This window comes from Procambarus clarkii, chromosome 27, assembly GCF_040958095.1.
Source record: "Procambarus clarkii isolate CNS0578487 chromosome 27, FALCON_Pclarkii_2.0, whole genome shotgun sequence".
In the NCBI taxonomy this organism is placed as follows: Eukaryota; Metazoa; Arthropoda; class Malacostraca; order Decapoda; family Cambaridae; genus Procambarus; species Procambarus clarkii.
The window spans coordinates 32,765,689-32,784,203 of NC_091176.1; the positions used below are offsets into that span (position 1 = coordinate 32,765,689).

The 18,515-nt window shown below is 39.2% G+C and overlaps 1 protein-coding gene across 1 annotated transcript in view; it reads left to right on the plus strand.

Moving 5' to 3' along the window:
• The first annotated feature begins 1,716 nt into the window (after nucleotides 1-1,716).
• LOC138369226 (extended synaptotagmin-2-like) overlaps nucleotides 1,717-18,515 on the plus strand; it is a 300,187-nt gene continuing 283,388 nt past the window's right edge. The window contains exons 1-2 of the mRNA XM_069332167.1: nucleotides 1,717-2,160; nucleotides 18,380-18,421. Of these exons, the coding sequence (XP_069188268.1) occupies nucleotides 1,945-2,160; nucleotides 18,380-18,421 (258 nt within the window). The 5' untranslated portion in view covers nucleotides 1,717-1,944. The remainder of the gene's footprint in view (nucleotides 2,161-18,379; nucleotides 18,422-18,515) is intronic.

The window sequence follows — 18,515 nt, forward strand, 5'->3', positions numbered from 1 at the left end:
ACTAGTGACACACAGTAACAGGACACGTGGCCACCATGGTACTAGTGACACACAGTAGCAGGACACGTGGCCACCATGGTACTAGTGACACACAGTAACAGGACACGTGGCCACCATGGTACTAGTGACACACAGTAACAGGACACGTGGCCACCATGGTACTAGTGACACACAGTAGCAGGACACGTGGCCACCATGGTACTAGTGACACACAGTAACAGGACACGTGGCCACCATGGTACTAGTGACACACAGTAGCAGGACACGTGGCCACCATGGTACTAGTGACACACAGTAACAGGACACGTGGCCACTATGGTACTAGTGACACACAGTAGCAGGACACGTGGCCACCATGATACTAGTGACACACAGTAGCAGGACACGTGGCCACCATGGTACTAGTGACACACAGTAGGAGGACACGTGGCCACCATGGTACTAGTGACACACAGTAGCAGGACACGTGGCCACCATGGTACTAGTGACACACAGTAGCAGGACACGTGGCCACCATGGTACTAGTGACACACAGTAGCAGGACACGTGGCCACCATGGTACTAGTGACACACAGTAACAGGACACGTGGCCACCATGGTACTAGTGACACACAGGACACACAGTAGCAGGACACGTGGCCACCATGGTACTAGTGACACACAGTAGCAGGACACGTGGCCACCATTGTACTAGTGACACACAGTAGCAGGACAGGTGGCCACCATGGTAATAGTGACACACAGTAGCAGGACACGTGGCCACCATGGTACTAGTGACACACAGTAGCAGGACACGTGGCCACCATGGTACTAGTGACACACAGTAACAGGACACGTGGCCACCATGGTACTAGTGACACACAGTAGCAGGACACGTGGCCACCATGGTACTAGTGACACACAGTAGCAGGACACGTGGCCACCATGGTACTAGTGACACACAGTAGCAGGACACGTGGCCACCATGGTACTAGTGACACACAGTAGCAGGACACGTGGCCACCATTGTACTAGTGACACAGTAACAGGACACGTGGCCACCATGGTACTAGTGACACACAGTAGCAGGACAGGTGGCCACCATGGTACTAGTGACACACAGTAGCAGGACACGTGGCCACCATGGTACTAGTGACACACAGTAACAGGACACGTGACCACCATGGTACTAGTGACACACAGTAGCAGGACACGTGGCCACCATGGTACTAGTGACACACAGTAGCAGGACACGTGGCCACCATGGTACTAGTGACACACAGTAACAGGACACGTGGCCACCATGGTACTAGTGACACACAGTAGCAGTTCAGGTGGCCACCATGGTACTAGTGACACACAGTAACAGGACACGTGGCCACCATGATACTAGTGACACACAGTAACAGGACACGTGGCCACCATGGTACTAGTGACACACAGTAGCAGGACACGTGGCCACCATGGTACTAGTGACACACAGTAACAGGACACGTGGCCACCATGGTACTAGTGACACACAGTAACAGGACACGTGGCCACCATGGTACTAGTGACACACAGTAGCAGGACACGTGGCCTCCATGGTACTAGTGACACACAGTAACAGGACACGTCACCACCATGGTACTATTGACACAGTAGCGGTACACATGGATCTAGTGACACCACAGTAGGGGGCCACGTGGTGACCATGATAACACTATCTCAGGGGACTGTGCTGCACAGGTCAGTACCACTGTGGCGAGCGGCGGGTCGTGTGTAACTGCGCGTCTCTCACCTCTTATAGAAGGACACAATCATACTACCGCATACCACCTCTATGGTATGATAGTGGTACTTTGCCCTTAACCGAACAGAATCATCCTAACGCATATAAGGCCGCAATCATACTTTTGCGTAATAAATACACAACAAATATTCTAAACAATATCCGCAGAAAACCTGAACCTTTCACGATAAGGAATGGCATTAAGCGTTTCGGATTTATTGGTTATTTTTTTTTATATGTACTTTGACAAGAAATTGTTGTTAACATTTTGCCTGGGAGTGATGTGTGGTGTTTGGGGGGTGAAGGGTCTGACTGCTGGCGTGGTCGGCCTCATCCTCCTGGCTGTCGTCACAAAAATAACCAACTACATTCACCCAAAACCGGATGTTAAGATTCAGGAACCTTCTTGGGTGAGTTGCATCTCTTACTGTGTGAAGTTCAAAACTTTTATGTAATCGTTATAATTCCATTAGAGTTGCAAAGATGTATATTGCAGCCAGAATTTTGGTTGTGGGAGAAAGTCCACTTTTGTGTAGTACACGACAAGGGGAAGTCATTGATACACAGTGACGTATATAGTTACGTGAAGATTCTTTCGATATTATCGTAATACTTTGCGATCTATCAATATTTTCACCTGCATATTCTTACCACCTGGATCCTGACATTACCTGACAGACGGTGGGGTTCCCAAGACCAAATATTAAAGACTTTACTGTTTGATGCTGAGAGTGACCACCTACCCTCCCTTATACCCCTGAACCTTCTTAGTTAATATTAGAGCAACTTCCTGAATATCCACACAAGTGGGTCCTTCAGGAATAGTATGCTTCTGTTACACGAATAAAAAATAATTTGTTCTGACAAAGTTATTTCATTATTTTTTAGCCATGAATACTCTTTGCTTCTCCTGAATTCACAAAATTTTGTATTTATAACTGTAACAGTAATTCATATATACATTTACATACGGTCGGTTTACACCTTCCATATTGACACTGCCTGTCATTTTTAATTTTGTTTCTGAATCAGAGATGGAAACTACTAGGTTCCATAACTCTAACTCATATACAATCATCACAAGTATAAAATATTTTAATGAAAATGAAATGATTCAAGAGAGTGATTTGGTCCTCCGTGAGGTTGATTCCAGCAAGGTTTAAGAAGCCATCTCTGGGTCGAGGAATCATCATAGGACCTCCAAATATTGTCAGTTTCTTGAGGATCCTGGTTTCGGTGCTGTGGCGATGTCGATCTGAAAGGACGTCGTGGTGTTGGTCGATTCGAATACGAGATCTTCGTCGATGTTGGTGTGTCACCATTTATCTGTAGCAAGAAGTAGTTGCGTTTTGCTATCGTTGATCTCATTTTCTGCCTTGTGTATTTGATTTCGAATCAGATCTTGGCGATATTTTATCGTGAAAGCTTGGTTTCTTGCTGCTGGGTCGTGCATTCTAATTTTAGTATATTTTCGTAGCAGTCTTTCTTGTAAACATATGTTGTTGAATAAGATATATGTTGTTGACCGAAAGGGTAAGATTAATTCCAAAAGGTAACGAAGGACACTACAGTCGAATTAAAATTGAAGGTAGACAGATTGATTGAAACTGTAACGCGAAGAAATCCGGACTCCACCTGCCAAAGGTTATCGGGGAATACAAACCTGGATATGTACAGGGAATGTCAAGACTTCAAAATTTCTCTGGTGATGGTCTGGTTTTGTGAGGAAATTATATGCTCCTTGATGGAGCCCTGTTGTTTGTGCATTGTCAATCGTCTAGAAAGAGACGTTGTTGTCTTGCCTATATACTGAGTTCGTTGGGGCATACGGTCCCCAAGTGGGCATTTGAAGGCATTGACGACGTTGGTTTCCTTCAAGGCGTTCTGTTTGGTGTTTGGGGAGTTTTTCATGAGTAGATTGGCCGTTTTTTGGTTTTTGTAGTAAAATGTCAATAGTTTTGTCTGATTTTTGTCTGTAGGGATAACGTTTCTACTAATAATATCTTTCAGGACATTTTCCTCCGTTTTATGAGCCGTCGACAAGAAGTTCCTGTAAAACAGTCTAATAGGGGATACAAGTGTTGTGCTAGTTGACTCTTCAGAGGTTGCATGGCGTTTCACCTTTCTTTTTTTGTTGTGTTGACTTTAAAAAAGTCACCACCAGTTATAAACAGTCAAATTAATGCAAAACTATATTCTACCCACTTCAAGACCCCAAATAACATAGAAGCAGCAAGAGAAAGTATGGGCCAATTGGCCTTCTGTATTTACTTCCATTCTTAGGTGTTCATACCCAATTTATACCCATTGATTCGTGTTCTGTCACCTCACCGAAAACTTTTGTGTCACATCACCTCACCCAAAACAAATATAAGTATGATGTATTTTATGTGTAAACTAGTCTTTGAAAATGAAAGAAGCCCTTACAAAACAGTTTCAGGCGTCAAACCAAAAATAAAAATGTAAAAAATGAATTTTGGAGAGTTAATTTTTCAAATACCCTCGAAAGTGAAGAAAAACTTAAGAAATATTGAGAAGATTCCTGTTACAATTATTGTTTATATATATATATATATTTATATATATATATATATATATATATATATATATATATATATATATATATATATATATATATATATATATATATATATATATTTATTTATATATATATATATATATATATATATATATATATATATATATTTATATATATATATATATATATATATATATATATATATATATATATATATATATATATATATATATATATATATATATATATATATATATATATATATATATGTCGTACCTAGTAGCAAGAATGCACTTCTCGGCCTACTATGCAAGGCCCGATTTGCCTAATAAGCCAAGTTTTCATGAATTAATTGTTTTTCGACTACCTAACCTACCTAACCTAACCTAACTTTTTCGGATACCTAACCTAACCTAACCTATCTTTATAGGTTAGGTTAGGTTAGGTAGAGTTGGTTAGGTTCGGTCATATATCTACGTTAATTTTAACTCCAATAAAAAAAATTGACCTCATACATAATGAAATGGGTAGCTTTATCATTTCATAAGAAAAAAATTAGAGAAAATTTATTAATTCAAGAAAACTTGGCTTATTAGGCAAATCAAGCCTTGCATAGTAGGCCGAGAAGTGCGTTCTGGCTACTAGGTACGACATATATATATATATATATATATATATATATATATATATATATATATATATATATATATATATATATATATATATATATATATATATATATATATATATATATATATATATATTGGTGTATACTGGCAGCAGGTTTTCTTTCAAACATGTTTCATTGAATATGACCGCATATTCTGTATTTATTATTTTCTGGTTATATATATATATATATATATATATATATATATATATATATATATATATATATATATATATATATATATATATATATATATATATATATATATATATATATATATACATATATATATATATATATATATATATATATATATATATATATATATATATATGTTTCATTGAATATGACCGCATATTCTGTATTTATTATTTTCTGGTTTAGGGCTTCTATCCCTCTAACTATTTTCTTAGCATCAGGGCTTAATTGAAATAGGAGTTCTCCAAAACTCATTTTCGTACTTTTAAGGTGAAGAAAAGAAGTGATTTACTATAGAGTGTATTACACTTATTTGTATAATTTGCACGACGTTTCGAACCTCCATGGTTCATTCTCAAGTGAACAGATCTTACAATACTAGTTGATTTTATACCCGCATTAGGTCAGGTGATAATACAATGAAGGTGAAAACATGGGGGGATACATAAGGGATAAACATAGGGGCTGCAGAGGGCTTATTGGCCCATACGAGGCATCTCCTATCTAAACACAAAGATTAATCCAGTGTAATTGGCCTGTTATGTTGGACATTGTCTTCTGTGTTGGCATCGATATGTTCTTGTCTTGTCCTTACTCTCATGGTGGGTAGAGTAAATAGTTCCGTGATTTGGGTGTTCATGGTAGGTCGCTCTATTCTTATGTGAATTGCCTCAAGAATTTGTAATCTTCTTGAATCTTGGGTTTTGTCTATTATGCAAGTATTCTTGTTCAACATTTCTCTTGTTAGAGTAATGTCATGGGCTTGTCTCATGTGATTCCTAGGGGCACCAGATTGAAGATGGCATGTCAAACGCCTCGTCAGCTTGGTCGACGTCATACCTATGTACTTACATTGAAGGTTACATCCTTCGTGGGGGCAAGTGTACATGTATACAACGCTTGACTGCTGTAGAGGGTTCTCCGTCGGCTTCGGGCTGTTTTTGATAAGGAGTTCGGAAGTCTTCTTGGTTTTGTAGAATATTATCGGGTTTATGTTTTGGTTAGGAGTTGTGCTTTTTACTCCTTTACGGATTATTTCTTTCATTATTCTTTCCTCTTTTATATGTTCACTGTGCATGGTTGATTTGTAATATAATTTTATTGGGGGTGTTGTGGTTTCTGTTCTAGGTTCTGAATTATACCAACGGTCCAAGTGTCTTCTTATAGCAGCGTTTATTTCCGCGTTGCTATATCCGTTGTTCACCAATACCTGAGTCACTCTTTCAAACTCTCTACTCACGTTGCTCCATTCAGAGCAGTGGGTAAGCGCTCGACGAATATAAGCATTGAGAACACTGGCTTTGTATCTTTGGGGGCACTCACTTCTACCGTTCAGGCATAATCCTATGTTGGTGGGCTTGGTATATACGTTGGTGCTTAAAGAGGTTCCTGTTTTTGTTATTAGTACATCCAAGAATGGCAGACTGTTATTTTCACTATTTTCATGTGTAAATCGGAGTACTGACTCTCTCTCTAGGTGTCTTTTTAGGTCAATTAGTTCATCTGAGTCTTTTACTATTACGAATATGTCATCTACATAACGGCAGTATACAGTTGGTTTTTGTCTGCTACTGAAGACCCTATCTTCGATGGTTCCCATATAAAAATTAGCAAATAAAACTCCTAAGGGGGAGCCCATTGCTACTCCGTCTATTTGTAAATACATGTCTCCTTGTGGACTGATGAAAGGGGCTTCCTTTGTACATGCTTCGAGAAGACTTTTCAAGTGTGGCTCAGGTATGTCTAATTTGGGGGTGCTCTCGTCTCTGTATACTCTGTCCAGTATCATTCCTATGGTTGTGTCGACTGGGACGTTGGTAAATAGGGATTCAACGTCCAGGGAAGCGATGATTCCATCGGGCTGGGTAGATTTGATCAATTCTAGGAAATCTGCTGATGATTGTAGACTAAACTTACTTGGAGTGTATGGAGTTAGGAGTTCATTGAGTTTCTTTGCCAGGTGATAAGTTGGGGTTGGTATTTGGCTGATTATAGGGCGTAGTGGGTTACCTGGTTTATGCGTCTTAACATTGCCGTAGGCATATCCTAAGCCATAGTCGCCTTGAAGTTTATTGAAATGCACACTACCTTTCTTTGCGTTGATTGCTGTAATTGTTTTGTTTACTTTCCGCTTAAGGTCTTCTACGGGGTTCCTCGTGATTCGTTGAAATTTGGAGTCGTCACTTAGGATGTCGCTAATTTTGTTCATGTATTCATGGGTAGGAATCAATACATATGCTGCTGTTTTGTCGGCTTTTCTTATTGTTACGTCTTTCAGATTTTTTAGTTGTTTCGCTGCTTCTTTGAGTCGTGGGGTTAAGATTGTAGATGAATATGTTCCTCGTTTTTTCCCTGCTTCTGCAAGTAGTTCAGCTTGAAGTGTGTCAGTGGTGATGACTTTTTTGTTGTCTTCTAGCTTAAGGATATCGTCCAGAAGCATTTCGATTTCCAGGCGTTTTTGATGCATCTTTGGTTTAGATAAGAATTGACAATTTAGACCAAGATTTAAGAGGTCTCGTTGGTCCTGGGTAAGATCATAAGAAGTCAGGTTAAAGTAGCCATCTTTAGGACGAGGGATTTTTAGCTGTCCACCGTTTAGGGATGTTAACTTACGGAGTGTCTTTGTTTCTACAAGAGTTTTATGTTGTTGTTTCAGGTTAAATAGTTCACTGTTGATGGTTTGCTTGAGTTGGATAGGGATGTCGTACTGGGTCCATTTGTTTAACAGATGCTCCGCCTGCTCTATAAAGGTTTGGAGGGCTTCCTTTTTCTTGTTTAGTTGATGCCGAATGAGCTCTTGCCTATACCTATAGGTAAACTCTGTATTGCGGACTGCTGGGTCATGTGGGTTTATATTGGTGTATACTGGCAGCAGGTTTTCTTTCAAACATGTTTCATTGAATATGACCGCATATTCTGTATTTATTATTTTCTGGTTTAGGGCTTCTATCCCTCTAACTATTTTCTTAGCATCAGGGCTTAATTGAAATAGGAGTTCTCCAAAACTCATTTTCGTACTTTTAAGGTGAAGAAAAGAAGTGATTTACTATAGAGTGTATTACACTTATTTGTATAATTTGCACGACGTTTCGAACCTCCATGGTTCATTCTCAAGTGAACAGATCTTACAATACTAGTTGATTTTATACCCGCATTAGGTCAGGTGATAATACAACGAAGGTGAAAACATGGGGGGATACATAAGGGATAAACATAGGGGCTGCAGAAGGCTTATTGGCCCATACGAGGCATCTCCTATCTAAACACAAAGATTAATCCAGTGTAATTGGCCTGTTATGTTGGACATTGTCTTCTGTGTTGGCATCGATATGTTCTTGTCTTGTCCTTACTCTCATGGTGGGTAGAGTAAATAGTTCCGTGATTTGGGTGTTCATGGTAGGTCGCTCTATTCTTATGTGAATTGCCTCAAGAATTTGTAATCTTCTTGAATCTTGGGTTTTGTCTATTATGCAAGTATTCTTGTTCAACATTTCTCTTGTTAGAGTAATGTCATGGGCTTGTCTCATGTGATTCCTAGGGGCACCAGATTGAAGATGGCATGTCAAACGCCTCGTCAGCTTGGTCGACGTCATACCTATGTACTTACATTGAAGGTTACATCCTTCGTGGGGGCAAGTGTACATGTCTACAACGCTTGACTGCTGTAGAGGGTTCTCCGTCGGCTTCGGGCTGTTTTTGATAAGGAGTTCGGAAGTCTTCTTGGTTTTGTAGAATATTATCAGGTTTATGTTTTGGTTAGGAGTAGTGCTTTTTACTCCTTTACGGATTATTTCTTTCATTATTCTTTCCTCTTTTATATGTTCACTGTGCATGGTTGATTTGTAATATAATTTTATTGGGGGTGTTGTGGTTTCTGTTCTAGGTTCTGAATTATACCAACGGTCCCAGTGTCTTCTTATAGCAGCGTTTATATCCGCGTTGCTATATCCGTTGTTCACCAATACCTGAGTCACTCTTTCAAACTCTCTACTCACGTTGCTCCATTCAGAGCAGTGGGTAAGCGCTCGACGAATATAAGCATTGAGAACACTGGCTTTGTATCTTTGGGGGCACTCACTTCTACCGTTCAGGCATAATCCTATGTTGGTGGGCTTGGTATATACGTTGGTGCTTAAAGAGGTTCCTGTTTTTGTTATTAGTACATCCAAGAATGGCAGACTGTTATTTTCACTATTTTCATGTGTAAATCGGGGTACTGACTCTCTCTCTAGGTGTCTTTTTAGGTCAATTAGTTCATCTGAGTCTTTTACTATTACGAATATGTCATCTACATAACGGCAGTATACAGTTGGTTTTTGTCTGCTACTGAAGACCCTATCTTCGATGGTTCCCATATAAAAATTAGCAAATAAAACTCCTAAGGGGGAGCCCATTGCTACTCCGTCTATTTGTATCTCATACCCATTGAATATACCCATACCCATACCCATACCCATACCCATACCTATATACCCATTGCTATCTCCGTCTATAAAGCCCTCCAAACCTTTATAGAGCAGGCGGAGCATCTGTTAAACAAATGGACCCAGTACGACATCCCTATCCAACTCAAGCAAACCATCAACAGTGAACTATTTAACCTGAAACAACAACATAAAACTCTTGTAGAAACAAAGACACTCCGTAAGTTAACATCCCTAAACGGTGGACAGCTAAAAATCCCTCGTCCTAAAGATGGCTACTTTAACCTGACTTCTTATGATCTTACCCAGGACCAACGAGACCTCTTAAATCTTGGTCTAAATTGTCAATTCTTATCTAAACCAAAGATGCATCAAAAACGCCTGGAAATCGAAATGCTTCTGGACGATATCCATAAGCTAGAAGACAACAAAAAAGTCATCACCACTGACACACTTCAAGCTGAACTACTTGCAGAAGCAGGGAAAAAACGAGGAACATATTCATCTACAATCTTAACCCCACGACTCAAAGAAGCAGCGAAACAACTAAAAAATCTGAAAGACGTAACAATAAGAAAAGCCGACAAAACAGCAGCATATGTATTGATTCCTACCCATGAATACATGAACAAAATTAGTGACATCCTAAGTGACGACTCCAAATTTCAACGAATCACGAGGAACCCCGTAGAAGACCTTAAGCGGAAAGTAAACAAAACAATTACAGCAATCAACGCAAAGAAAGGTAGTGTGCATTTCAATAAACTTCAAGGCGACTATGGCTTAGGATATGCCTACGGCAATGTTAAGACGCATAAACCAGGTAACCCACTACGCCCTATAATCAGCCAAATACCAACCCCAACTTATCACCTGGCAAAGAAACTCAATGAACTCCTAACTCCATACACTCCAAGTAAGTTTAGTCTACAATCATCAGCAGATTTCCTAGAATTGATCAAATCTACCCAGCCCGATGGAATCATCGCTTCCCTGGACGTTGAATCCCTATTTACCAACGTCCCAGTCGACACAACCATAGGAATGATACTGGACAGAGTATACAGAGACGAGAGCACCCCCAAATTAGACATACCTGAGCCACACTTGAAAAGTCTTCTCGAAGCATGTACAAAGGAAGCCCCTTTCATCAGTCCACAAGGAGACATGTATTTACAAATAGACGGAGTAGCAATGGGCTCCCCCTTAGGAGTTTTATTTGCTAATTTTTATATGGGAACCATCGAAGATAGGGTCTTCAGTAGCAGACAAAAACCAACTGTATACTGCCGTTATGTAGATGACATATTCGTAATAGTAAAAGACTCAGATGAACTAATTGACCTAAAAAGACACCTAGAGAGAGAGTCAGTACTCCGATTTACACATGAAAATAGTGAAAATAACAGTCTGCCATTCTTGGATGTACTAATAACAAAAACAGGGACCTCTTTAAGCACCAACGTATATACCAAGCCCACCAACATAGGATTATGCCTGAACGGTAGAAGTGAGTGCCCCCAAAGATACAAAGCCAGTGTTCTCAATGCTTATATTCGTCGAGCGCTTACCCACTGCTCTGAATGGAGCAACGTGAGTAGAGAGTTTGAAAGAGTGACTCAGGTATTGGTGAACAACGGATATAGCAACGCGGAAATAAACGCTGCTATAAGAAGACACTTGGACCGTTGGCATAATTCAGAACCTAGAACAGAAACCACAACACCCCCAATAAAATTATATTACAAATCAACCATGCACAGTGAACATATAAAAGAGGAAAGAATAATGAAAGAAATAATCCGTAAAGGAGTAAAAAGCACTACTCCTAACCAAAACATAAACCTGATAATATTCTACAAAACCAAGAAGACTTCCGAACTCCTTATCAAAAACAGCCCGAAGCCGACGGAGAACCCTCTACAGCAGTCAAGCGTTGTATACATGTACACTTGCCCCCACGAAGGATGTAACCTTCAATGTAAGTACATAGGTATGACGTCGACCAAGCTGACGAGGCGTTTGACAAGCCATCTTCAATCTGGTGCCCCTAGGAATCACATGAGACAAGCCCATGACATTACTCTAACAAGAGAAATGTTGAACAAGAATACTTGCATAATAGACAAAACCCAAGATTCAAGAAGATTACAAATTCTTGAGGCAATTCACATAAGAATAGAGCGACCTACCATGAACACCCAAATCACGGAACTATTTACTCTACCCACCATGAGAGTAAGGACAAGACAAGAACATATCGATGCCAACACAGAAGACAATGTCCAACATAACAGGCCAATTACACTGGATTAATCTTTGTGTTTAGATAGGAGATGCCTCGTATGGGCCAATAAGCCTTCTGCAGCCCCTATGTTTATCCCTTATGTATCCCCCCATGTTTTCACCTTCATTGTATTATCACCTGACCTAATGCGGGTATAAAATCAACTAGTATTGTAAGATCTGTTCACTTGAGAATGAACCATGGAGGTTCGAAACGTCGTGCAAATTATACAAATAAGTGTAATACACTCTATAGTAAATCACTTCTTTTCTTCACCTTAAAAGTACGAAAATGAGTTTTGGAGAACTCCTATTTCAATTAAGCCCTGATGCTAAGAAAATAGTTAGAGGGATAGAAGCCCTAAACCAGAAAATAATAAATACAGAATATGCGGTCATATTCAATGAAACATGTTTGAAAGAAAACCTGCTGCCAGTATACACCAATATAAACCCACATGACCCAGCAGTCCGCAATACAGAGTTTACCTATAGGTATAGGCAAGAGCTCATTCGGCATCAACTAAACAAGAAAAAGGAAGCCCTCCAAACCTTTATAGAGCAGGCGGAGCATCTGTTAAACAAATGGACCCAGTACGACATCCCTATCCAACTCAAGCAAACCATCAACAGTGAACTATTTAACCTGAAACAACAACATAAAACTCTTGTAGAAACAAAGACACTCCGTAAGTTAACATCCTTAAACGGTGGACAGCTAAAAATCCCTCGTCCTAAAGATGGCTACTTTAACCTGACTTCTTATGATCTTACCCAGGACCAACGAGACCTCTTAAATCTTGGTCTAAATTGTCAATTGTTATCTAAACCAAAGATGCATCAAAAACGCCTGGAAATCGAAATGCTTCTGGACGATATCCATAAGCTAGAAGACAACAAAAAAGTCATCACCACTGACACACTTCAAGCTGAACTACTTGCAGAAGCAGGGAGAAAACGAGGAACATATTCATCTACAATCTTAACCCCACGACTCAAAGAAGCAGCGAAACAACTAAAAAATCTGAAAGACGTAACAATAAGAAAAGCCGACAAAACAGCAGCATATGTATTGATTCCTACCCATGAATACATGAACAAAATTAGCGACATCCTAAGTGACGACTCCAAAATTCAACGAATCACGAGGAACCCCGTAGAAGACCTTAAGCGGAAAGTAAACAAAACAATTACAGCAATCAACGCAAAGAAAGGTAGTGTGCATTTCAATAAACTTCAAGGCGACTATGGCTTAGGATATGCCTACGGCAATGTTAAGACGCATAAACCAGGTAACCCACTACGCCCTATAATCAGCCAAATACCAACCCCAACTTATCACCTGGCAAAGAAACTCAATGAACTCCTAACTCCATACACTCCAAGTAAGTTTAGTCTACAATCATCAGCAGATTTCCTAGAATTGATCAAATCTACCCAGCCCGATGGAATCATCGCTTCCCTGGACGTTGAATCCCTATTTACCAACGTCCCAGTCGACACAACCATTGGAATGATACTGGACAGAGTATACAGAGACGAGAGCACCCCCAAATTAGACATACCTGAGCCACACTTGAAAAGTCTTCTCGAAGCATGTACAAAGGAAGCCCCTTTCATCAGTCCACAAGGAGACTTGTATTTACAAATAGACGGAGTAGCAATGGGCTCCCCCTTAGGAGTTTTATTTGCTAATTTTTATATGAGAACCATCGAAGATAGGGTCTTCAGTAGCAGACAAAAACCAACTGTATACTGCCGTTATGTAGATGACATATTCGTAATAGTAAAAGACTCAGATGAACTAATTGACCTAAAAAGACACCTAGAGAGAGAGTCAGTACTCCGATTTACACATGAAAATAGTGAAAATAACAGTCTGCCATTCTTGGATGTACTAATAACAAAAACAGGAACCTCTTTAAGCACCAACGTATATACCAAGCCCACCAACATAGGATTATGCCTGAACGGTAGAAGTGAGTGCCCCCAAAGATACAAAGCCAGTGTTCTCAATGCTTATATTCGTCGAGCGCTTACCCACTGCTCTGAATGGAGCAACGTGAGTAGAGAGTTTGAAAGAGTGACTCAGGTATTGGTGAACAACGGATATAGCAACGCGGAAATAAACGCTGCTATAAGAAGACACTTGGACTGTTGGTATAATTCAGAACCTAGAACAGAAACCACAACACCCCCAATAAAATTATATTACAAATCAACCATGCACAGTGAACATATAAAAGAGGAAAGAATAATGAAAGAAATAATCCGTAAAGGAGTAAAAAGCACTACTCCTAACCAAAACATAAACCTGATAATATTCTACAAAACCAAGAAGACTTCCGAACTCCTTATCAAAAACAGCCCGAAGCCGACGGAGAACCCTCTACAGCAGTCAAGCGTTGTATACATGTACACTTGCCCCCACGAAGGATGTAACCTTCAATGTAAGTACATAGGTATGACGTCGACCAAGCTGACGAGGCGCTTGACATGCCATCTTCAATCTGGTGCCCCTAGGAATCACATGAGACAAGCCCATGACATTACTCTAACAAGAGAAATGTTGAACAAGAATACTTGCATAATAGACAAAACCCAAGATTCAAGAAGATTACAAATTCTTGAGGCAATTCACATAAGAATAGAGCGACCTACCATGAACACCCAAATCACGGAACTATTTACTCTACCCACCATGAGAGTAAGGACAAGACAAGAACATATCGATGCCAACACAGAAGACAATGTCCAACATAACAGGCCAATTACACTGGATTAATCTTTGTGTTTAGATAGGAGATGCCTCGTATGGGCCAATAAGCCTTCTGCAGCCCCTATGTTTATCCCTTATGTATCCCCCCATGTTTTCACCTTCATTGTATTATCACCTGACCTAATGCGGGTATAAAATCAACTAGTATTGTAAGATCTGTTCACTTGAGAATGAACCATGGAGGTTCGAAACGTCGTGCAAATTATACAAATAAGTGTAATACACTCTATAGTAAATCACTTCTTTTCTTCACCTTAAAAGTACGAAAATGAGTTTTGGAGAACTCCTATTTCAATTAAGCCCTGATGCTAAGAAAATAGTTAGAGGGATAGAAGCCCTAAACCAGAAAATAATAAATACAGAATATGCGGTCATATTCAATGAAACATGTTTGAAAGAAAACCTGCTGCCAGTATACACCAATATATATATATATATATATATATATATATATATATATATATATATATATATATATATATATATATATATATATATATATATGTGCGGAAAAAACACAAATGGGAAAGAGAGGTGAACGTTTCGGCCTGTTAAAGCCTTATCAACACTCAGTCTGGTGTTGACAAAGGCTCTAACAGGCCGAAACGTTCACCTTTCTTTTCCATTTCTTTGTGGTTTTTCCGCATACAAATGAGCAGTGTTTAGTGATCGTCAATTGCATATGCCTGAAAGGTCCCAGGACTATATGCAACATAAAACTCACACCCCAGAAGTGACTCGAACCCATACTGCCAGGAGCACTGTGCTGGCGTACAGGATCCCTTTACCGTTCGACCAACACGATCGGACAAATGAGGATGGTAGCCGAGGCTATTTCCATCCCCCCGACAGGGGGATGGAAATAGCCTCGTGAAAAAGGATATCACGTGAAAAAGGATGTGATATCCATATGACTGCGTAAAAAGCGAAGCTTTGTCAACCTTGGCGGTACAGTGATTAGGGTGTGACGTGGTAGATAAGGGTTGTGTCAGCTTACGCCACATCACTCCTGCCTTATCTCTCACAGTTAATTCTTCTGTCATGTCTCACATAGGCAAACAATTTGTCTTATCCAAGGCATAACTGTGACGTGCTTATCTCTGAAGCTAGAAACAGATATAATGGAATAATCAATGATGACGTCAGAGTCTGTCTCCTATGGATTCCTTCCCATATTGGTGACCGAATGCATGATAGAACTGGTGAGTTGGCCAAGACCTTTGCTCGTAAAGAGGGAATTGATTACCAACTTGGACTGCCTTTGAGCAGCCTGACGACAGTAATATTCCGGGAATATCAACAAAATTTCGGAAACTTGAGGCAAAGTGAAATTCACACCAGTTACTCCATCTATCAACATTCTATTATGCAGGAAGCACCGCACGTCTATGGGTCTTGCAAAAAGGTTAGCAGACTTCTAGATGTTACTACTGCTAGGCTTAGGCTTGGCTACAAATTCCTCTGGGAATTTGTAACATCTGGTGATGTAGATTAGACTAAATGTAAACTCTGTCAGCAGAACTATTCGCATACTTTGCGTCATTATATAATGGAAAGTGAAAAAATCGCGGAATTTAGAGATACCACCATCAATAGTGTCCAAGAAATGTGTAAGCAATTCATTCATAATGATGTGCTGCCCGAAATCTTAGCGAAGTATCCAAAATTTGCTTACTGTAAGTAATGCATGCACATGACTAAAGCTCCCGCCCAGTTGGGTGGGTGTGGAGCAAGACTAGTAACTGTGCGACTGATCATAGATGTAAAGTGCGTTGTATAATGACTGTTGTGAGCCTCTTGCTGAATCACTTGTGACACAAACGATTATTGATGTGTGTATTTGTGTGGGTGATTAAATATGTAAGTGTATGTATATATATATATATGTATACGTATGTATATGTACATGTATGCATGAGTACGTGTACATGTATATATAACATTAATAATTTTGTAACTAGCGTCAAATGATTCTTATTTGCTTAGCTAAACGAACTAGCAGCTCACAAGTTGGATTAGGGGCATGGTTATACCAAAGGAAACAAAGAGTTAGTATAAATGGAGTTAAGTCAATGGGAACCTGTTGTTAGTGGAGTGCCTCAAGGCTCTGTCTTGGAACTTCTGTTATTTATGATAAATATAAATGATTTAGATTCAGGTCTGAGCAGCAATATTTGCAAATTAACCGACGATCTGAAAACTGGTTTGGATTAAATTTGAAAGTAGCCTGAAAAGTCACTTCATGACGATCTAAGTAGGGTGTTGAAATGTCAAAAGGTTGGCAGATGCAGTTCAGTGCTGATAAATATAAGGCTAAGTAATGTTTAGATAGCGTTATAAGATACGAGCTAGAGGGTATTGAGATTGTGAAGTCTAATTGCGAAAGGGATCTGGGAGTTATGATTAGTAAGAATTTAAAAACAAAAAATCAATGCATACATTTTTGTAATAAGGCTAATATGATACTGGGAGTTATTTCTCGAAGCATAGGAAATAAAAGTCTTGGTGTTATTTTTCAGCTATATCTTGCTCTTGTTAGGCCTTATTTAAATTATGCAGTTCAGTTTTGGTCGCTATACAACTGAATGGATATAAATTCACTATTAGTCGTTCAGTGTAGGATGACAAAGTTAATCCCACAAATTACAAATCTTCATATGAAGAGAGATTTAAAAACCTAATTTATATTCTCTTGAAAGGCGAAGAGTTAGGGGTGACATGATTGAAGTGTACAAGTGGAAAATGGGTATAACAAGGGAGATATTTATAAGGCATTAAATATATAAGGCAATAATCACATAATAGAACAAGAAATAATGGTTATTAAATAAATTGGATAAGTTTATATTTAGGAAACGTGAACCTAGTGATAAATGACGTAAAAAGGGATTTCGATGTGGATTCAAAATATAACTTATTTACATAAATTCTTAGCAAAGCACAAAAACGTAGTATATCATACAAATTGATTAAATTTAATAATAATGACCCAAAAGGGATAACAATGGATCTGTAGAACTTTATGGATACAAATAAAACATGGTACAAAAGTATTAAGAATTAAGAAGTATTAAGTCTAGAACAAGAATATCGTCCAATTGGTTATTGGTTAGAAACACAGTCTCCGTGGTGTAGTGGTAAGACACTCGCCTGGCGTTCCGCGAGCGCTATGTCATGGGTTCGTATCCTGGCCGGGGAGGATTTACTGGGCGCAAATCCTTAACTGTAGCCTCTGTTTAACGCAACAGTAAAATGTGTACTTGGATGAAAAAACGATTCTTCGCGGCGGGGATCGTATTCCAGGGACCTGCCCGAAACGCTACGCGTACTAGTGGCTGTACAAGAATGTAACAACTCTTGTATATATCTAAAAAAAAAAAAAAAAAAAAAAAATGTTAAAAAGGAGATAAGGAAGGCAAAAATAAACTGTGAAATCCATCCGCATTTTGATGTCAAAATCCTCAACGCCCAAATAAAGGTTTACAATAAATTATAGCTGCTCACACCCTACCTTACCTTGCTACTACCTGTTACAATCTTCTATGCCTGGCCAATAGGTTAAAGTAGTTTAGAATCTCATTTTCTGTCCGTTGTGTCAACTCAAGAGGATGGACTAAGTTATTCTCATAAACATGCATGATGCACAATACAAATATTCGTATGTCTGGCGGCATTGTTGCTTAGATGAGTACTATCAACTTTCTCTTAATAATATATATGATTTATATTTCAGGTCCCTGCCTTAAGCATGGAACAGTCTCAATGGCCTAACAAGGTGAGTGCAAAACATGTTTTAAATGCAGGTCTTTGCAAACTTCTTCTATTCATCAAATCTATTTAATTTTTCATTTATTTCATCAAATCATTTT